The 23039-nt window shown below is 41.9% G+C and overlaps 1 protein-coding gene across 1 annotated transcript; it reads left to right on the top strand.

The window, feature by feature from the left end:
- The first annotated feature begins 12558 nt into the window (after positions 1 to 12558).
- LOC118653694 lies at positions 12559 to 18175 on the top strand. Its single transcript, XM_036304374.1, has 5 exons — positions 12559 to 12750; positions 13205 to 13287; positions 15413 to 15635; positions 17288 to 17335; positions 17737 to 18175. Exons 1-5 carry the CDS (start codon positions 12559 to 12561, stop codon positions 17863 to 17865), a joined length of 675 nt encoding a protein of 224 aa, XP_036160267.1. The 3' UTR covers positions 17866 to 18175.
- The last annotated feature ends 4864 nt before the right edge of the window (positions 18176 to 23039 follow it).

Below are 23039 nucleotides of genomic sequence, written 5' to 3'. Positions count from 1 at the left end.
GGAACAAAATTAAATTTGGCCTGAAGCATTTTTTTGAAATTTCAGTTGGTTTAAAAATTAAGAAAATTCACTGATACACCTTGGCTTTTTTTTTTAAAGCTTGCTTTGCTCACCACTGTCAAAAAGAGGCATTGAGGCCTATACTAAACTTCATTCTAAAGAAGGTCCAGATGGTTTATCAGTATCGTAAAGGACAACTTTCTCTGTGGGAAAAGCAACACCTCAAAGATTGATGATGTTATGTATTAAGAAAAATAATCATTTAAGCAAAAATATTTGAACCTTATTGTAATTACAGAAAATTTTTATTTAAATGGCAAGTGAGGGGCAGGGTGGGCTGGAGGGGGTTAATGGGGAAAAAGGGGGGACATATGTAATACTTTCAACAATAAAGAATTATAAAAATAAAAAAATAAATGGCAAGTGAGATGTGCTTACTATCTCTCTTTTTACCTATTTATAGAAAAGTCCAAATGGAACCCATGCAATCTGCACCTGCTTTTACCTCATGCGTACGTATATTGACAGCCAGAGACTAAAAGGTTGGACTTTTATTCCTATAATGTTGATTCTTTAGTTAATGTGTATGCCAATATGGGGGAGAAAAAATAATTTTTCCTCTACTCTTCTAGGTTCTTGGATGAAGTGTTCTTATATTAAAAGACAGATTAAGCCCTAGCTGGTTTTTCTCAGTGGATAGAGCGTAGGCCTGTGGACTGAAGGGTCCCAGGTTCATTTCCGATCAAGGGCACATGCTCCGGTTGTGGGCTTGATTCCCATTTGGGGGTATGCAGGAGGCAGCCGATCAATGATTCCCTCTCATCATTGATGTTTCTATCTCTTTCTCTCCCTTCCTCTCTGAAATCAATAAAAATATATATTTTTTAAAAAGACCCATTAACAGGAGCAAAACCAGCACAAATTTCATAACATGAATGACTCCTGTATAAATGGGAGATACCCAGGAAAACCTAGTAACTTCTTGAAATGGCCCAAGCAACCACCTTAAATATCATCTTCAGCTAAAGACAAAAGATATTGAAGGTGGTTGGGAGGAGGCTAATTATGGGAGTTTACCTGAAAAAGCACAGAGAACAAAGGTAAAATTGTTATTCATATTTAATTCCTTGACTTCTGCATGGATAAGAGTTTCTAGATATTTGGTTATCCTCTTCCTGTTACAGAGCAGGAGACACCCTTACAAATGGAGATTTCCCTTGTAAATGTTTCTTACAAAAGGGTAAACTTACACTCAGTTTTCAGAGCTTCATCTGTGTCTGCTGTTTCTTAAAAATAACCACCTTAAAATAATCTGCCAAGAGGGCGTATTTTGAGGTGACAAATTCTGCTTCCCTTCAACAATATATAAAGGTTGTAATTTCAAGAAATATCCCATATGAGCATAGCATGAGAGAGATGTTACACAGCTGCCATTTTGTAGTCATTTCTTATTGGGAGCCAGAATGGCATGCTTGGAATGGTCCCTATAGTAGCCTTAAAAAGGATTAAAATAAGCTTTATGCCAGACATTATTGTTCAAGGTCTTTTTGACTTGTGAGTGCAAAAATTACTGACCTGCCTGATGCATTAGACTATGTTAATAGACTCATGATACTATGTAATCCCGTAAGGGGCAGAATCCAGTCTTAATTAACCTAGATCAGTGATGGCAAACCTTTTGAGCTCGGCATGACAGCATTTTGAAAAACCCTAACTTAACTCTGGTGCCGTGTCACATATAGAAATTTTTTGATATTTTCAACCATAGTAAAACAAAGATTTATATTTTTGATATTTATTTTATATATTTAAATGCCATTTAACAAAGAAAAATCAACCAAAAAAATGAGTTTGCATGTCACCTCTGACACGTGTGTCATAGGTTCGCCATCACTGCCCTAGATTGTGCCCCATCCTCTTAGGCCATTGAGTTTATCGTTCATTTATCCATTCACCAGACATTACTGGAGAATCCTATAGGGATACACATAGGTGTCCCCTTAATAATCTGAATCTAGATAAAATCAAACTGCAAGGGAATAAAAAGGTACAGAAGAACAGAAAAAGCATCCTAAAAAGCCTTCCTAATGGATGGTCTTTCACCTTACTTGCCACACTGTAAAGTGCATATAACATAGCTGCTAGGCTGGATCCTTGAAATGGTGACAGTAATCTAGAGGGAAAAGATGGCCTAGACATCAGAAGGTAAGATTTTGATTCTTGATTTTGCTTCTTACCAATTATGTGACCTGGGAAAAGTTATTTTATCATGGAGAGTCTCAGTTTTGTGATCTGTAAAATGGAAGTTGTAATAATCTCTACCTCATATGGATGCAATCATGCTCAAAGGAACCTCATTTATTAGTATGTTGCCTGTATACATGAAATAAAATGAAGCTTCTGTGAGAGCAGGGGCTGTTTGTTCATCAGCATATCTCCAAGTATCTTGAACAAGGCTTACCACACACAGTTGGCACTCATAAATTTATGTGCATAAATGAATATTAACTTTCAGCCCCAAACAGCCAAAAATAAAACAGACAAAATAAATGAAATAACAATTTTCAAAATAATGGATATCAGGCAACAAAGGATAGGGACTCTTAAGAGATGGGAAAGAATGAGGTGAGCCAATTGCCACAGCTTACTCCCTAGCAAGTTTCTAGGCCATATGACTAAGAGGAAGAACACACAGGGATCCCAGTGGACTGCCTGAGATGAGATTGAGGTGAGAATAGAGGGAGTCTAAGGTTGTTAGCAGGGTACCAGAGAGGAGAGAGTTTCATGGAAAGAGGATGCCAGGGACATGTGAAAGGAAAGAACCATCCAAGAGGATTCCAGGCAACAGTACCAACATTCATACAAGGCTGGTAACAGTTCTTGTTTCTATCAGCCACACTGGAAAGCCTCATAATACATAGGAATTGAAGTGTAAGAATATACAGAATGGTTTTGCCTTAGTTGTAGGGGGAAATTAGTCCTAGGCTAACTAGTGCTCTGGTTCAGACTATGAAATCATTAAGGTGTAAGACAAAGGATCAAACTGGGTTCAAGTAATTTACATTCCAGAACAAAGATGAGGCATGTTTATAGGAATGCAAAAATATCCAGTCTCCTACAAGGTAAAGTGAACAATATTTGGCCTTCAGACAAAGATTACCAGGCATTCAAAGAAGCAGAGATATGTGACCCTTATTGAAGAGAAAAACCAATCAGTAGAAACCTACTTCAAACAAACACAGACTTTAGAATTAGTACAGGAGGATATTAAAAACAATTATAACTGTATTATGTACTTCCTTGCCCCACCCTCCATCTGCCTATAAAACCCTTCCATTTTGTACTACTCCTCAGAGCAACTCTCTATTTGCCAGATGGGATACTGCTTGATTCAAGAAAGGCTCAATCAAACCAATTGGATCTTCAAATTTACTGGATTGAATTTTTGTTCTTTAACACCCTAACACTTAGGCACACTTTCACTCTTCCCACCTTTCTGTACCAGCTGGTCAGCATCCTACTAACATCTCTGACAGGAATATTTTCTTTGTGATTGGCACACATTTTTATTATGATTGCTCTTTTAGCACATCTATAATATGCTTCTCTTCTAGGTTTTTTGTAATATATAGCACATGGCACTCATAATCTCTGCTTGTTATCTTCCAGCAGTATTTTTCATGGACATGTTTCAGTTGATTGAAGCATTGTAAGAAATTATGGGAAATGCATCAAAGTTTGTGCTCTGCTGTGTTTCATCTTATTTATATATCTCTTTGTCTCCAAATTGAAATGTCATTTTCTCTTTTGGAAATTCCTAGGATGGATCACAAGAATCTGCTCTTACATCTGCTAACATCAGCCTTACTTCTCCGGAAGCCACACAATCATCAAGTATGTACATTTGGGCATTTGCATAGTGACTACCAGAAGAAAAATAGTGGCCTACAGAGTAGTTACAGTTTTTCAAATGAAGATAATGGTTTATTTATAATGGTGTGAAATCAAAAGAGTAAATTCTAACTTTCTTCATCTTCTGTAATTTTTTGAAATGATGCTTTGATAGCAGTGAAAATGAATATGTCATCAATGGAAGTGCTTGGGGGTTGGTATTACTCCCTCCCATTTAATTTTAAACTTCTAAAGATTGGTGCTATATCTCAGTCTTTGGAAGAACAGCACCTTATCTTTTAATATTCATGCAGTCTTTTCTGCTTATGGCATAGTAGTTGCATTCCAAAGAAATCTCTTGTTTTTAAAAACTGTACTATATATAATAAGAATTTCTAGTAATGGGCAAGAGGGATAGTCTCTCAAAAACAATAATATCTATATTAGTAAAAGGATAATATGCTAATTAGACCAGACATTTTTCTGGACAAAGCCACAGTGGTGGGGGCCAAGGCAGAGGCAGTTAAGGGTGATCAGGCCGGCAGGGGAGGGCAGTTAGGGGCAATCAGGCCAGCAGGGGAGGGCATTTAGGAGTCATCAGGCCCGCAGGAGAGGGCAGTTATGAGGCGATCACAGTTGAGGGCCATCAGGCTGGCAGGAGAGGGCAGTTAGGGGCCATCAGGCCAGCGGGGGAGGGCAGTTAGGGGCCACCAGACTGGCAGGAGAGCAGTTAGGAGGCAATCAGGCTGGCAGGCAGAGGCCGTTAGGGGCAATCAGGTGAGCAGGCAGGAAAGCAGTTAAGAGCTAGCAGTCCCGGATTGTGAGAGGGTGCAGGCCAGGCTGAGGGACCCCGCCCGCCCGACCAGGGCACAAACTTCGTGCACCGGGCCTCTAGTTATTATATAAGTTTCAACATTAAATACATTTCATGAACATCATTGTATAAAATACAACATTTAAAGCAGTGAAGGATGCATAATGCAGACCATATTCTTTAATTAGCTAATCTTATCATAGATAATTTGTAATTGTAATTTATTTGTTAGATCAATTCTTTCAAAATATAAGGCCCCACATTCTTTACAGTATATGTGTTATCTGTATGATATATATTATCCACACTTTTTTGCTCATTTGCATAATTGGATGATTCAGCTTTAATTTATCCCCACTATTTTTCCACAAATATTCATATTAGAAAAAAGATAATTTATATTATATATTCTTCATATATAGAACTGATACCTCTTTTTAAAAAAATACTCTAGTTAACAACCCTTTCATTATTATTGTCAATCTCAAAGCTTTATTTTTAAAAATCCTTCAAAACAATTGATTTTTGAGGGGAGAGGGCAAAGTCCATGGACCCATGATTGTGATTTCTAAAATATATAAGAGTAATTTAGTTTTAAATTTGCACACAGAATTCACTCCTTGGGGTATATAGTTCTGTAGGTTTCACAAAAACAGTGTCAGGTGGCTACCACTACAATACCAAGCACAACAGTTCTGTCACCCCCAAATTCCTTTGTGCTTTCTGTTTGAACTCAAACTCTGTTCTCCATCCTCTGGCAACTATTGATCTGTATTGCATCTCTGTTTTTCTTTTTCTAGAATGTCATATAAATGGATTAATACAGTACCTAGCCTTTTTGGTTTGGCTTTATTAACAAAATGCATTTAAGATTTATACATATTGTATGAATCAGTGGTCCATTTCTTTTTGTTTGCTGAGTAGTACTGTATCTTATGATGTTGTTTTTTAGAATCCATTCATCTGTAGAAGGACATCTGAGTTGTTTCCAAGTTTTTAGTGGCTATAAACAGAACTACTATAATCATTTGCATAAAGTTTTTATGTATGAATATGCTATTATTTCATTTGGATATATTCCTAGGATTGGGACTACTGGATCATATGGAAGTGGGTATGAAAAATAAAAAACAAAAACCTGCCAAACTATTTTCCAAAATGACTCTACCATTTTGCATTATTCAAATAACATTCTTCACTTTGCTTTTCGGGGCTGTTGAAGGAGCATCATGTTGCAACACCACCAAGATCACTTCGAGAACTCCTGAGAGCCCATAGCCTGGGGAACCTAGTTTTTCAGAAGTGATTTATGACCAGGTTTAATTTGGTTCCAATCAGTTGGAAAGTACCAAAAGAGCTGTATAATGAAAAGACACTTAACACTAATGGGTTTGGGTACCCCTTCTACTTGGTTGGGTGGAGGTAAAGTCAGACACTCCCTCCCTTTTCTTCATTTGCAGATATGAACAGATTTTAAAGTAATTTCTGAATTACTCCTGGTACCTGGCATGTCTAATCTTTAACATGAAATAAAACTGGACTCTCTTGTTTTTACAACATAAAAGGAAATAAACAAAGATAAATCTATATCATCTCTTGTATAGAGTTGGTATTTTTTCTTTTGAGGTCATGAATTTCATTGTGCTTGCTTCCTCAGCTAGAGCATCTTTTCAGAACATTGAAAGTGAACCTGCGGTGGAAGCGGCGTATACTACAGTTGAAATGGAACACGTGCCGGGGATGGAAGTGATGGAGGAAGAGGTGAAGCAGGGGGACAAGGTGGAGCAGGAAAATCTTGCTCCACATATTTATCTGGACCACTAACTCTGGAAAGCTCCAAATTTCCACTTTTGTGCACAGTTTCACTTTGAAGAAAGCATGCTGTTTATTTGTTTTAACTATCACTATTTCTGTTGTACTGGATTTTCAGCTGTAGCTAAAAATTCAGTGGGTCCTAGCAAACAGGAGGTTGAAGGTTCTCTAAGACCAAATCCTTGTTCTCTTAATATGAAATATGCAAAGACACTTTGTGCTTGAGAGAAAATTTGAGTTAAATAGGAAACTTAACCCCAAGAAAAGGCAGTACAGTATTTTTAAGAGCCATGTTCTTCATCACCTGTGAGGGGATGCTGACCGTCTCAAAGGAAGATGACATTACTGCCTACCCATATGAATACCTACACAACAGAACTAGGTTTTCTCAATGGAATTTTTATTGATTAGAAGCATGACTTTCAGAATGTTAGATATACTAGTATACAACCTTCAATAATAAGCACCAATGTATATGGTCTGAGGCCAAATCAGGATAGTTGGATGAACTAATCTGTTGCTGTCCTACCTCCAAATTTGTGTATATAATCACATATTTGGATTAATATAATCTTTTATATTAGACAGGATTATTAAAATCAGGATTCTTACCTGGAGAAGGGTGGTGGATGTGATGACCTGTATGGTTTATTTCAGTAAGGTTTATGGCAGCCAAGATAATGAACTTACAATCTGTTATGTGGAATTGTGTGCATTAATTACCAAGCCTAAGGTGAGTCACTCCATTCCTGATGCCAAGCCATCCTCTTCTAATGAGAAGAACTGAGGGCTAGAAGACAGTTATTTGAGTTTGGCCCCAGCAGTGTGATTCCTGAGTCTCAGTTTCTCCATCTTGAAATGGTCTGCTTGCCTTGCAGGGATTTGCAGACTGTTATGAAAATTCTTTGAATTATTTGAAAGAAAATTTCTGTAGAATTCCATTTTATCTTTGTCATTATGCTAAAAACTTGATCTCCTTTCACTGTTGACAGGCTTCTCTTCTCCTTTGAATTAATTTAAAATTAAACTTTAAATATAACTTTTATTTACATTAATCAAAATAACCAGCAGTGAGTGCATGTAGTCTGACTCTGTATGTGATGGTATATTAGGCTTATTTCTGAGTGCCATGGATTGACAGATTGGAATGTATCTGGAAGATGGAGACCAGGATGGAGAGGCCCAGGAAAGCGTAATTGGGTCAGTAGTGGAAGACACTGGGGAAGGGAGACTGGAGGAAGACAGAACAGCTTGATCCAAATAACTGCAAGGTTATTATGCTACTGAAGTAGAAGACGTGTCTCCAGTGGATCAAATTAGGGTAGAGAGTGAACAGCTCAGGGCAGGCCAGTATTCCACTCCCTTCAAGGAAACCTTTCTGGGATGAGTTAGCCTCCTTCTTCAAGGGGGGGAGCCCCTCTTTTTCCATGGAAAATTTTGAGCCAAGGTTTGGTAGTTCATCTGCCAGGGACAGCAGAGAAAAGATTCCTGCCTGGAGAAGGGTGGTAGATTTGATGACCTGCAAGGTTTATTTTAGTTCTGAGTTGAGATGATTTTTTGATCTAATGAAATCCTGCTTTCCTATAAAAAGATATATGCACACACATACACTATATAAAGGAAGAGGGCAGTTGGACAATTTTCGTTGAATTAAAAATACACATTTATTTTTTTATTCCAAGTGTGCAATTTGGAACTATGTGCTTCCATTAACCAAAAGGGGTAGAAGGATCACAGTCTGACATAATAGACTGTCTTTCTTTGTTCTCTAGCCATTGCATGTATATGTACATTTTTTACTTTAAGTAATCTTTTATTTTTATTTTCTTTTATTTTTTAAATTTATTGATTTGAGAGAGAGAGAAGGGGAAGAAAGAAACATTGATTTGTTGTTCCACTTATTTATTCATTCATTGGTTGATTCTTGTATGTTCCTCATTCAGGGATCGAACCCATAACCTTGGCATATGGGGATGATGCTCTAATCAAATGAGCTACCTGGCCAGGGCTAATTTTTTATTTTTCAATTGAAGTTGATATACAGTATTATGTTAGTTTCAGGTGTACAACCCTGTGATTAGACTTAAAAAGTGATAACTCTCATAAATCTAGTACCCATCTGACACCATACATTGTTATTACAATATTATGGACTATATTACTTATGCTGTACTTTACATCCCCAACACTAAAATCTGTACTTCTTAATTCGTTCACCTTTTTCACCTGCCCCCACTGGCAAACCATCAAAGTGTTCTTGGTATCAGTGAGCCTGTTTCTATTCTGCTTGTTACTTTATTTTGGTTTTTTTTTTAGAGTCCACATATGAGTAAAATCATATGACATTTCTCTTCCTCTGTCTGAATTATATCACTCAGCACAATACCCTCCAGGTCTATCCTTGTTATTGCAGATGGCAAGGTTTTATTATTTTTTTTATGACTGAGTCATATTTCATTGCATATATGCACTACTTTTTTTAAAAAAAATTGATTTTAGAAAGAGGAAGGGAGAGGGATAGAGAGATAGAAACAATGATGAGAGAGAAACATTGATTGCTGTCTCCTGCATGCCTCCTACCGGGGATTGAGACTGCAACCCGGGGATATTCCCTGACCAGGAATCAAACTGGTTCATGGTTCATGGGTTGACACTCAATCACTGAGACACACTGGCTGGGCTATGCATCATTTCTTTATTCATTCATCTATTGATGGACACTTAGTTTGCTTCCATGTCTTGGCTATTATAAATAATGCTGCAATTAATACATGGATGTATACATCTTTCCCATGTATTGTTTTTGAGTTTCTCCAGATAAACACCTAGAAGTAGAACTGTTGGGTCTTTGTCTCTTGTTATATAGCTTTTGTTTTAAAGTCTATTTTATGTGGTATAAGTATTGCCACCCCTGCTTTTTATTTGTTTGTTTCTATTTTCATGAAATATTTTCCCCACCCCTTTACTTTCAGTCTGTATGTATCTTTTGATCTGAAGTGAGTATTTTGTAGACAGCATATGTGTCTTATTTTCTTATCCATTTAGCCTTCATATGTTTTTTGATTAGAGCAGGGGTCCTCAAACTTTTTAAACAGGAGGCCAGTTCACTGTCCCTCAGACCGTTGGAGGGCCGGACTATAGTTTAAACAAAAAACTATGAACAAATTCCTATGCACACTGCACATATCTTATTTTGAAGTAAAAAAACAAAACGGGAACAAATACAATATTTGTATTTGCATGTGGCCTTTGGGCCGTAGTTTGAGGACCCATGGATTAGAGCATTTAATCCATTTGCATTTAAAGTAACTATTGATTGATCTTTATTTCCTTTTATTATTCATATTTTTATCTTTTTGTTCTTCTTTTTAAAGAAGACCCTTTAACATTTCTTATAATACTGGTTTGGAGTGATGGATTCTTTCAGCTTTTTTTGAGGGGGGCGGTCTGGGAGCTCTTTATATGTCCTTTGCTTCTAGATCATAGCTTTGCTGGGTAGAGTAATCTTGGTTGTAGGTCCTTGCTTTTCAACACTTTAAATATTTCATGATAATCTCTCCTGGCCTGCAGTTTCTGTTGAGAAATCAGCTTTCTGCCCTTCCTCCTAGTCTTGATGTGGCTTCTTTTTATATCTTTAGTTGTAGGACTTCTGTTCATATAGATTTCAGATGTTTCTGAATGATTGTTGTTCTCTACTTTAGTTGTAATTTTGATGTTGTTATAGGAGGATTCAGGTACCATATTTACCTATGCTGCCATCTTGGGTTTTTTTTTTTCTCATCATTAATACTGGGACTGTCGATTGGGGCTGTGATTCTCTTATCTTGTTTATACCCACAGTGTGTATAGTACAGATTAAGGCAAACAACAGTTGTTCCCAGGTACTACTTATGGCTTTGACAGTTCTTTTTCAAGAATCTCACCTTTTTTTTTTTTTTGCCCTCCTCAGCCAATAAGTTGAGAAGCCCTGTCCACTTCCTTAATTTTTCTCAAATGTGTCCATTCTTTTCTATGTTCCCAGCCTCTCGTCTGTTTCAGGCCCCTCTTACATCCACCTAGAATTACCTCCACAGTCCTCTAACTGGTTTCTTTGACTCCAAGCTTACTCTTTCCCCCTCAGTTCACCTTCTGAAGTGCTATCAGAAGGCAAGTTCTACAACATAGGTCTGAGCATATCACTTCCTCAATCAGATCTGTGTTTTAAATTGCTGCTTCTGGCAGCAGCACAAGGTAGCTGATGAATAAAATTCAGGTTCCTTAGCCTCCTAAACTTATATGGTCTGCAGAAAGCTCTTTTTCCACTTCCATTACACATATGACTTGTCTCATACCCTCTATTCCAGTCAACCTGAAGCATTGCTTTGTCTCCCAGCACCCTCTCTACTTTTATAAACCTGTCCATTTGTTCATTTTCAGATCTGAGGCTATTACTCAAGTTAAAGTTAGATTCCAAGGGGAGAGTATTCCTCCAAGTACTAAAACTGTGTACTGTGTCTATTAAGTACCTACTTTGGGGTTGTGAAGTTCAGATCTGTGAATTTCTATACAGTGCTTAGAAGAATGCCTGCAGCAAAGGAAGTTACAGTTGAGCATTCATCTTCTTCTTACTAAGAGGCATCCAATGGATGTTCCCCACATGCTTCCCTTGTGATCTGACCTGCTACACTTTGACCTTTCCCCTAAAGACTCAGGGCATATTGCTTCACTTCTCTGGGCCAAGTCCATAGCTTTATAGTTAAGGGGGAAAAGAGACTAAATGATCCCCATGAGTCCCGCCCTTGTAACATAGTGGTTGAGTGCTGATCTATGAACCAGGAGGTCAAGGTTCGATCCCCGGTCAGGGCACATGCCCGGGTTGTGGGCTCGATCCCCAGTAGGGGACATGCAGGAGGCACCTGAGCAATGATTCTCTCTCATCGTTGTTTCTATATCTCTCTCCCTCTCCCTCTCCCTCTCCCTTCCTCTCTCTGAATTCAATATGTGTGTGTGTGTGTGTGTGTGTGTGTGTGTGTATATACACAGTGGGGCCTTGACTTACGAGTTTAATTCGTTCCGTGATGGAGCTCGTAACTCAAATTACTCGTATGTCAAATCAATTGTGAACGAGTGAGACACGTGATGCTGGGCTGATGTTGTGGCGTTCACTGTGACGTTTGCTGCGCCAACTAGTGGTGGGGTATCTGAAGCTGGCTCGTAACCCGAATTTTAGCTCTCAACTCAAAGCAAAAATTGGTGGAGAGACGGCTCGTATCTAAAAAAACTCGTTAGTCGGGGACGCTCATAAGTCAAGGCCCCAGTGTATATAAAAGAAATGATCCAGTTCTGATCTAGAATTCCTGGATTCGTTAACCAGTTTTTTAAAACTTCCTAGTAATAAATGAAATCAGTATTGGAGTGCCATTGGTCTCATTCTCAATCTTTCAAAACTTAAAAATAAAACAATATGGTAGGATTTGGTGGAACCTAGTATCCCTATTTATGAACCATAACTGATTTCTCCCCACAGCCATGCAGAATACCATCGCCAGTTATAGAGTACATCAACAAACGTGAGAAGGAACTAATAATGCGTTTTAAGAGGCAGCTGGAAGAGAAGACTCAAATGCTGCAGGCTGACCTCAGAAAGCAGAAAAATGAACTGAACCAGATGAAGGAGCAGCTTAACACACTGTGGGATTCCAAATCTCAGGTCAGAGACCAGTTCTATGTAAGTGGTAGAAGGGACAAGAGAAGGGGACATTCTTCAAGGAGTTAGCCAATAGGGTCTGCTAGGAGTGACAGCTGCTGCCCCAGGGCAGCACATGTCATCTGGAGTAATCTTCAGCAGGGACTTAAGGCTTTGCCCTTTTTATCTTGCCTGTAGCACCCTAGATGGGTCTTGCCAGGCTCTAGGAGTGGCAGATGTGGCTCATATACAGCCAAGGATTCTTTGTGGGTTTGCCTGTGGGTAGTCTTGCTCCTTACCCAGCATGTCTTGTGCCCTAAGTAAAGGTGTGGACCCTGAATACATTGATACTGTGTTATTACAGATGCAGCCAACCATGCCATGTCATGTTGGCAGTTCTGAGTCCCAGGCTTTGGATCCAGTTCCCAAGAAACAACGCACTGAGCAAACGGAAAAGTCCTTTGCAGATACCAGTGAGACCCAAAGCTTTCGTCCTTTACGTCTACCTTGTTCAATAAGATTCTCTGAATTGTTTAAAGAGCCTGGGAATTTTCATACCTCCACCCAGGTATGGAAAGTCTGTTTTCACTGGATAGCTTAAAGGGGATTTCATTTTCATGAAAATTTATGTTTACGTGGTTCTGCTGAGGGGTAATGACTACTCAGTTGGCTGCAATTGCTAAATTCAAACTTCTTGCAGCCATGAACATGACTGTAGGTAGTGCCCTGCCAAACAGGGTGACAGACACCCAAATCCCTGTTCCCAGAGAGGCAGGACTACTGCTGCATTGGGAAAATGGAAAGTGGTCAATCGATTTCTGGGAGGTTTTTCCAGACACTGAGATGTTTTCATCTTTTTTCATTTAATGTAGCAGTACCTGCAGAAGCAGGAACAATACCTACAACTGCTCCAGGAACCCCAGCCCCATCAATGTAACATCACTGTAGAAAACCAGATACTGCAAATATTTTTGCCAAACATTTCTGGGCCCCTCTATGATGACTCCTTTTTTTTCATGCAGATCCAGTCCACTGATACTCCTGTCAAATTAGCAGCTAAGGAACAAGATAAAAACATTGAGAGCCAGGGGGAAAAAAGTCAAAGGTAAGAAGTGCATGGGATGGTGATAAGGGATAATAAGGTTACTGCAATCCGCTCATGGCTGGACACCATGCCTGAGACCATTGGTGACTTGCCCACAGGGCAAGAGAAGTCTTCCCCATCAAAAGCATCTCCTATACATCTTACTCTGTGGCCACAGGCCCCCCTGCCTCTACATGCATGTTGCATAGCCAAACATACATTGATGGGACAGGAGTCTCTATGACACAGGAAGATTAGATAAGGAAGCCTCCCATCTAGGGCATTAGCATGCAAATATTGAATTTGCTTGGCTTCATATACCCAAGCCCAGTCTCATGTCACAGGGTATCTAAGAGAAGTCATGAGTGCCCACAGCTAAATAACTCCTGGGCTCCCAGTTTCCTTCTTCAATTTCAATGGGATCTGGTGGTCACAGTAGATTAGTTGAAGGAGATCTCCCGGGTGTGGGTGTGATAGTTGCTAGATTGCCATTGGTTACCTAAAGAGCCAAGAACACAGGACTAAGTGCTGGAAAACAGTATGAGAACATGAACACATTTTCAGCTCAGTGATAAAGTCTTTGGTCTCAAATGCCAAAAAGAGAAGGTTCTGCTGAGCAATGAAGGTGTTTGCACAGTATATACTTGATGCCCAATAAAAATTTTTGAATGAATGCCAACTCTCTGAGCAGGCCTCCCAAAACTCTCCGGATTTCCTTCTGAGCCCTCCTTTAGGATCATTGTGGTGGGTTAGTGCTGTGTTTCCCTGTGGCCTGATCATCAGAATCAACCTTAGGACGTTGTTGAAAGTGAAGATTTAGAGTCTGAGATGGGACTCATAAATATATTTATTGTAAGACCCTCAGGCTTAGGGCTATGGAGAGAGCACTGGACTTTGTAGTGAGGACATTAGTCTTGCAGCCTGTCTCAGCTGTTACCTTCTTTAGTGACAAAGGGCAGGTCACTGACTGGAATAGATGAAGTGATTTGCAGAAAGCCACAGAGATCATGATTGTGGCAGAACCAGGATTGTCCAAGTAATAAATGAAACCACTTGAGACAAATGATGCCGGGGTCCAGCCCCAGCAGGTCCAGGGGTCCCCAAAGGTGTGGACGGAGTCGGCGAAGAAGGAATGACACGAAGACAGTGTTCAGTTGATCAGCAGCCTAGCCAGGATCTCCAGCCAGGATCTCCAGCCAAGTTCTGGTCTGGATCTCCAGAGAGGTTCTGCTTAGGATCTCCTGCCAGGGTCTGTGTCCATGTTCTCTTGCTAGGTTCTCCAGGTTCTCCAGCCAGGTTCTGTAGCCATTTTCCCTCGCTAGGTTCTCCAGCCAGGTTCTGTCCAGGTTCTCCAGCCAGGTTCAGTCACCAGGTTCTAGTCAGGTTCTCTTGCCAATTTCTGTAGTCAGGTTCAGTCCAGGATCTTTTGCCATGTTCTCTCGCTAGGTTCTGTCTCTAGGTTCTGAGGCCAGTTTCTGTCCGGGAACTTTTGCCATGTTCTCTCCAGCGAAGTTCTTCTGTCTCTAGAGAACGTTCTGTGTAGGTTCTGTGCCTAGGTTCTGTCTCTCTTGGTTCCGTATACTAAGTTCTGTGTCTTGCTGTCTTATTACATCTGTATTTATACCAGTTGATTCAATCCTATCAATCTCTAATACAAAGGTTAGGGCGTTTCTTATCTCCATTCCAGGGAGTAAAGATTATGTAGCTTAAGCATGATTGTTCGTAGTTAAAGTGATTAATTACCCACCTGGCACTTAGTTAAGAGGTTTTATTCCCTCCCTAACTTCAGGGGAAAATCCCTACCTGGGGAAACAACCTTTCTCAGAGACCTTGGTTAAAACACATAGTGCCAAGAAGGTGAGCAAACATATTAAGAACAGTATGCCATATATGCCAGGTCCCTTGAAACAGCAAGCATGGACCGGCTCCTGGCAAAATGACTATAATTTATCTTAATGTTTATATTTGCTTTACTTTGGCAAATGAGTGTTATTCAGGCCAAAGTGAAAGTACGCAAAAGGGAATCCTTATTTAGCCACCAAAAACAAATATGCCTTATGCACCTACTGATGAGCAAAACAATGTTTCCTGGGCCATCTTTTCTAGATCCATGTCACTGCAACATGTATCCTATCCTCTCTTACAGTGTTGTTCCTGAGGACCAGCAGAAACAAGATGTGCCACCACAAACATATAGCACAGATGATTATGTTCTTCCTGCCAGCACTTCTGAATTGGAGTCAGACTCCCTGGAGACCACACAAGATTACCTCCAACTTTGGCCTAAGACATCAGGCCCAAATAATAAGAGCAAATATGAAGTGAAAAGTTGGCCTTACATTAGCCAGGACCCAGAAGACAGTTCTGAGGTATACCAGCCCCTTCTCCTCTTCCCTCTAACCCAGGCCAGGGGTTCTGCACAGAGGCTTGGCCCCTTTCTTATAAGGCACACATCATGGGTTTATGCTCTGTGTATGAAATCCAAACTTCAAATCTCAGTGTGAGTGAAGTTACTCACATGATGGCAGTACTCACTGCTGAGTAAAAAGATTCTCTTTAGGCTTCCTTGATAAAGTCAGCAATCCTCATGGATATTAAATGCAATTAGACTGAAAAACTTCTTTAAAAGCCATAGCTGGTGTGGCTCAATTGGTTGGAGCATCTTCCTGTAAACTGAAAGGTGGTGGGTTTGATGCTCAGTCAAGGCACATACCCAGGTTGTGGGTTCAATTCCTGGTCGGGACATGTATGGGAGGCAATTGATCTATGTTTTTTGCTTACATCAATGTTTCTCTCTCTCTCTCTCTCTCTCTCTCTCTCTCTCTCTCTCTCTCTCTCTCTCTCTCCCTCTCTTTCTCCTTCTCATTCCCTTCTTCCCTCTCTCTCCAATTAACAACAAAAAAAAACATGCCCTCAGGTGAGGCTTAAAATTTTTTTCAAAGATATGTTACATGGCCAGAGTAGGTCACGCCATATACCCATTGCCCCAGCCCAAACCCCTTTAAAAACTTGTGGATTTTTAATTCTGCTACAAAACCCAGAACCTAGAATGGGTGTTTCCTCATAGTGAAAATAAACCAAGGGTCCTTCTGTTGAGTGTGCTTGTATATGTCAGTGGGGTGCCCAGTACTTGACAGGGCAAACCCCACCTCAGGGCATCTGCATGCCATGTTTCCAGGGAAGTGGTGGGAGTTGGTCCAGATGGTAGTCACACAGCAGGCTTTGCTCCCAAGTATAGTCTCAGAAGCCCCTTGGGGACCACAGACTCTCAATATAATGATCAGCACTTACAAAGGTGTTTTGATTCTGGGTTTAGAAATCTTAATAGAGCTTAACCTTTTAAAAAATCTAACAACAACAACAAAACACTAAGCTAAGGCAAAATGAAAGAGTTTGGATATTTTAAATGGCTAAAGGTGTGTTAATTTCATATGCACACCCTGAGCAAATGAGCTGTCACGTGTCTAGAAAGTTGATCAGTTAGAGGTACTGCTCACACAAAGAGATCAGATGGTCAATGGACTCTGATTTGGTTACCAAGCCAGGCTCTGGTTAGACCTTTCTTCATGCCCACTCTCAAGGTACTTCCCTTCTGGATGGACCCTGAGAGGCAGAGCTAAGAGAAAGTGAGCACGTAATCCAGGGAAATGGAGAAGGGAGGACCCTGGAAGGGTGTGCGGATAGGAGAGTACAGTGGAACTGCCAAGGGCTGGACTGGGTAGGATCCTCCCTGTTTATAAGACTTAAGGATTCTCCACACCCTGCCCTGGCTCATCTCTACTGCCCTCTGGGCCCTCCCTCTCACCGGGTTCCCAGATACCTCCGGCTCTCTGCCCATTTTCAGCTATTCTCCTTCTGTTTCCTCTGTCTTCTTCTCTACCTTGTTGCATTCCACTTGTTGAAATCTTGCATTACTTTTAAAGCCCAGCCCAAGTCTCTTTCTTCAACAGAAAAGACTCCTACAGTCCACTCATTGTAATACTATTTTTGTGTTTGTTCCTCCTTTACCCTTTCTCTACAGCCCAGAGTGACTCATTACTATTCGTGTCACCCCGTGGAAGTAGGCCAGGTAACCGCCAATAAGTCTAACCAAGTCCAAACCAAGTAGTGGGAAGGTCCAAGGGTAGGGGCAGGGAGAGACCATTTAAGGTTTTCACTAGCCATGGCTGGCAGAGGAACTGGGCCGGGGAGGGCCTATATGGGACTCAGTAGTATTAGGCATTAAGACAAGTTTGGGAGAGCCCAAGCCTGCTTCTGCTGGTCTTTAAGTCAAAATGCTGTTGGGAAAGGGGAGTGGGAAGGAACTCCATTTCTCCAGCTCTACCTTCTACCAGCACCTTGCAGGCTTGTATTCCAAAGTGGTACTTTTCTGTACCTTGCTGACTTAAACCAAGGGGTCCTCCCACTGTTATAAATTGGGCACAGGAACTTTTAGCAAAGGACTTCACATTGTTCCCCTTTTTTCCCCAGCAGGAACTAACTCCTGGGGAAGAAAAACAGGAAACTTCAAATCCACAGGCTTCCCAGGACACTGCTGAAGATCCATCAGAAAAAATCATCTCTTACTTATCTTCAGACCAGTCTGAAGCACATGAGTAGTTGAACCAGCAGTATTCTCATGAGAAGCCTTGAGAAGGGCTCCTAGAGTCCCTTGGGCTTATACTTACTTTTCTTTCCCATAAAGCTGTTTTTGTAATTGTTAGTTGAACACAACCTATTTCTTTTAAGTTATGCTGCAGTATTATCCTTAGTGTGCTAGTATGTGACAGCAGCTAGGCCATGGCAGGAGACCACTGTCCCAATATATCCTGTCCAACTTTGCACACAGCTCTTCTACTGGGCAGGCTGTAGTGTGCTCATGTTAGAATGCCTTTTTTTCTGTCAAGAAGTATTTCTAGAATAGATTGCAATCTAGTAAGAAGCTTGTTTTGTCTTTAAGCTGCAGTAATTCTGAGACCCTGGCAAGCCCCGAATGCTCCCTATAGTGTTACTGGGACCAGGAAACCCACAGGGAATAGCATTCCAATTGTGAGGGGCTCTGACCTAAAATAATCAGTTTCACAGTTTAATAAAGTTTGTTTTTGCATTTATGACTGATTTTGTTTTTTATTTTTCTATGATTGGTTTATGGAACTTAGAAATTATATTGACTTAGCTGACTGGTGCTAAGTTCCTGAGTAAGGGGCTCTTCTTGGAGTTGTGTTCCTTGTATGTGACCAAGCTCCCCTCAGCTTCTCGTTCACACCTGAGTTCCCTACTACACTTGTAGAGGCCATTGGTTCCTACTTTCCCAAGTGGCTGTGTGCTCAGGCCCCCTGTGTGGCTGTCAGAAGCCTGTTTGATTCATTCATTGACACAAGGGCAGCCACAGGCTCACTAGGCCCACAATAGTTGGCCTAGGGGCTAGCCAGTGTGTAGATTGTATTCATGCCTTACTAAGCACCTCAGAGACTATATAAAGGGCAAGGTGCCCATTCACTTTGCATGCAGGTTCCTTTTCACCTGGGATAGCCCTTTCTGGGGGAGGGTGTACTCCCTGGAAAAAAAGTGATTAAGTGATGTGCTCCCTGGTCAAGCACCAAAGAGAGCATTTTTCCAGCTGTCCACATGGTGGGGAGGGCTTGGATAACTTTACCAGAGTCATTGTGTGTCTTTAATATCAGTAGTAAGGTAATGACCCATTGCTGGATGAAGGCAAAGGAAACTTCCAGTCTCTAGTGACAAGTTAAAGGTGGCACATGAGTTCTCACACCCACAGGAGGAGCTTGACTTTCCTCAGCCAGCCTGATTTCTACCAGGGTGCTATGGACTGAATTCTCCTCTCCCCCCTAATTCATGTCAAAGCCCTACCCACAATATGATGGTATTTGGAGGTGGGGTCTTTGGGAGGTGCTTAGGCTTAGATGAGAGTGAGGTCCTCATGAAGGGGTTAGAAGAGACACAGAACTTGCTCCCTCTCTCACATTGTGTGCACAAAGAGGAGGTCCATGTGAACACCCTATAATATGGTGGCCATTTACAAGCCAAAATAATAGGTCTCAATAAAACCTACCTTGCTGCCACCTTGATCTTGGACTCCCAGCTTCCAGAATTGTGACAAAGTCTGGTATTTTGTTAGGGCAACTGGAGCTGACCGCTGTTTACTTTCAGGGTTGTCTCTTTGTAGCCATTGGGAAGGAGCAGCTGAAGGCCCCATCACTTGTCAAAATCACAATTTGGCACTTACAGGTATATCTCCAATTGTGTTCAGCAGATGCAGAACATTTCCAAGATTCGGGTTTCTTGGAGTGCCCAGCAGAGGTAGGAGCAGAGGTCAGGGGCATTCTTGATACCCTCTTAGACTTTGGATAGGAAGAGTTGGAAGTGACTGGCATTCTAGGCCATTGGCAGGGACTCTGTTGCCTCCTGTATTGGCAGCTGCCTTTCTTGAGAGACCAGTTGGGAGATAGGCTGATGAGTTGCCTGCCACCTTCTCTTGGGAGTACATGGGACTATTGTACATTCCTGCCAGAGAGTACAAGAGGGACTACATATGTATGAGAGTGAGAAGAAATTGTAAGGGAGCAAAAGGTACTGCTACACTGGTATGCAGAGTGGCCCAGGCTTAGGTCAAGGGCTGCCTCATAGATGGGGCATTAGGGTGTACAAGCTCCTTATAGCTACTCAGTTGACCAGTACATTCCAACCATGGGGGCAGCCGAGATCAGAGGTTTACTGAGCAGCATCAGTAGTTCCCAGAGCCAGACCTGGTGTTTTGAACAGGAAAAAGATTTTTCCCTGTCCTGTTTCTCCTTTTACATGGCAAGGGAGAGATGGTCAGTCAGACCTTAGAGTGGTTCACTCTTAGAAGAGAGGCAGCTGAAGCCATGTTTTCCCTTAAGTTCTTTGGGCCTCAGTTTCTCCATAATAAAAAAGGAAGGGAGGAGATAATGTCTTTTTTACCCAGCTCTCAGAGCAGATGCAGCTAAATGGATTGATAATGCTGAAAGAATCTTCAAGAAAGGCACTGTAAAATCTGACTAGACTGGAGCCATTCCATTATGGCAATTGTTTGAATTCAATATTTAGAGTACACCCAGGCCAGGATTTGTCTAATATGGCCCAATTCATGCTGGCTTTAGTACTGCCTAGATTTCAGACAAGGTGCTTGCACTGGGAAGTCACCTCGACCTCTGCCTCAATCCACTGCTCAGGTCAGCCCTAGTCAGGTTGCCAGGAGGTCAAAAGGGCCACCTCCCTGGACCTTTTTCTTCACAGGGATCCCACAGGAGTAACTGCAAGGACACCCCATCTTATAATAGGGGGAAGTTGGGAGTGTAGGGACCAATGGCCAGGAGCAGCGCTCACACACAGGATTATCCAGTTATGAGTTTGTTTTGTGTATAACTGATGTCAAACCATGGTGAGTGTGTTCTCTGAAGCCTCTCAGGCAGTTCTGGGTTCAATCCTTGCTGGGAGAAAACTGAGTTGGACAAGCTTCCAGGACACAGCTCAACCTAGAAATGGCTATGGCTGTCCTCGTGATCTGTGGGAAACTGCTCCAGGAGGCTCTGGGTACATTGAAGTCCATACCAAAATGTTTCACCAGGGTACACTTCAAAAGGACCCCACTGGAACTACTCATGGAAAGTATATTCTATCATCCTCCTTCCTGGCCCTACATACTGCACACACACAGTGTACAACTCACACAAGCAACCTTTACCTCTGGGCTCTCCTTGGGGTGGGAGAGAGTAGAGAGATGAGCTACTCCTCCAGCAGTCTGTGAGCAGGAAGATACTGGGGAAGGGGTTTGGAGAGAGAATCCAAAGGCAAAGCTTTCCTTGCTCCCAGGACACCACCTCCAATGCCCCAGCCTCAGTGCTTACCTCTCCTTCCTGGGTAACCTGGAAGAGGCAGGGGCATTCCACCCCAGACCCTGAGCACAGTGGCCCACATGCTACTCAATGACTGGCCACCTGGCTTGGGACACAAGTGCTGCCTGTTCAAGAGTTGCCTGGCCTTGCTGTGAGCCCTTTCTGGGACAGCTGTGACCTTCTCCCTCACCGCTGATGTTTGGCCTACACCAGCTTCCCCCTTGAGGGTGAAGGTAGAGGCACAGAGGGGTCAGGGCTTGGCAATCTTGTAGACACAGGGTTCCTATACCAGGAGTGGGCCCATACAGTAGATCCAAGAGCCACAGTTCTTTGCTTTTCTTCCCTCAACACAGCCACCAGGAGTCCAATATTCAAAGCAGGCAGCTCCCAGTAATGAGATCAGGGAGGTGGCCCCTGGCTGAGGCCATAATCCTGTTACCATTACCCCACAAGATGTGATGGTGGTTCAGTGTAGACTTGTCTACCCCTCTAGCATGAAGCCCAATTCACTTTCCCTGACTGGGAAAGCATAGGAGTTGCATTTCTCTGTTGATGGGGTGGAGGAAGTTGGAAAAACATGATAGAGGTTTCTTGGCTGCCACACACGGCAGAGCTTCCAGACACAGCCCTGTGACCCACATCAACTCGTTCCCAGGTGGCAGCAGCACAGCCTTGTCACTGAGCAAGACTCAGTCTGGATGCAATAGAATATTTCTTGCACAGACTTAATAGCTGAATAGTCATGTGTTTTCTATGGCCTCAAAAATTTATGTTACTATTCCCAAATGCCTTTGAAAATAAAGAAGGAAGAGTGTTATTAAAACTGTCAGCCCCAGTCTATGTTCTTCCTTGACTACATTTGCAGGACACCATAAAGCGAATGCCCGCTACGGTATCTTGAATGTCTCAAGTATTCTGAAGACAATGAAAGTAAAGGACTTGGAATATTTTGGGGTGTGAATGTTCTCCTCTGCCACAATCACTGGGAAGGAAATGTTGAGGGAGAAAGGTTAGGCAGAGGTGAAGGGAGTAAGGTGGACACAGCTCAGAACTGATGCTTCTGTTATTGGGGTGAGAGGAGGATGTTGTTCCTCCAGGATGGGAACATATCTCCAGCCTTAGGAAAAGCCACAGCAAAGTCCATCCCCATCTCTCAAAATGGACTACAACAACCTTAATGAAAACTCTGGTTTATAGCAAAGACCCAATTAAATGTTCCATAGGGGATATTAAATAATTGGGATGTGTTTTTGTTTTCATGGGTAAACAAGATGATGTTGAATGGTTTTCCACTGGTTTCAAATAAAATCCAAATTCTCAGCCTGGCTTGCTCTAGCCTTTCCTTTCCTCCACAGTTGCATGTCTCCCTTCCTTTCATATACTCTGCTCCCAGCTTCACTGAACCACTGGGTTTGAACCAATCTCTGGCCTTTCTGCCCTCATGGATTTATCACTATTCCATACAACTGAAATGTCCTTCCCTCCTATCTCTGCAGTTCCAATCCTTGCCCATGACGTAAAGCCCAGCTGGGAAGCTCCCTCGGTTCCCCCTTCCTCCTCATGCCTCACTTGGAGCACCTATGTCTCTGTTAAGCTTTTGCTATACATGTAGCATTGCTGCTTCCAGACTGAGCTACAGTGGGCAGAGACTGGGGCCATTCTTAGAGGCCCCATGTCACACAATGCCTTGCAGACTGAACTGAGTCCTGTAGCAGACACCAGGAAAGTGTTTCACAAAGAAAAACAGCTTCTTGGGACAGGATCATCCTACAGAAAGTAAAGCTAGTGAGGCCCTCGAGTCTTCTTGGGCAACTTCCCAGCACCTAAGATGGGCCAGGCCATCCCTGGGGCTGAAAGGTAGCCTACACATCCAGCCCTGGGCCTCAGGAAAAACTTTCCTCTTCACTCACCCTCTTT

This window comes from Myotis myotis, unplaced genomic scaffold, assembly GCF_014108235.1.
Source record: "Myotis myotis isolate mMyoMyo1 unplaced genomic scaffold, mMyoMyo1.p scaffold_m19_p_4, whole genome shotgun sequence".
Lineage (NCBI taxonomy): Eukaryota > Metazoa > Chordata > Mammalia > Chiroptera > Vespertilionidae > Myotis > Myotis myotis.
This window is presented reverse-complemented; position numbering and strand designations above follow the sequence as displayed.

Bases quoted from the DNA above. Each gene is read 5' to 3' on its own strand.
- LOC118653694 (XM_036304374.1), top strand. From the start codon at position 12,559: ATGCCATGTCATGTTGGCAGTTCTGAGTCCCAGGCTTTGGATCCAGTT. The intron at 15,636-17,287 runs GTATACCAGCCC...CTTTCTCTACAG, and splicing joins ACCCAGAAGACAGTTCTGAG to CCCAGAGTGACTCATTACTA. The intron at 17,336-17,736 runs GTAACCGCCAAT...TTTTTTCCCCAG, and splicing joins ACCCCGTGGAAGTAGGCCAG to CAGGAACTAACTCCTGGGGA.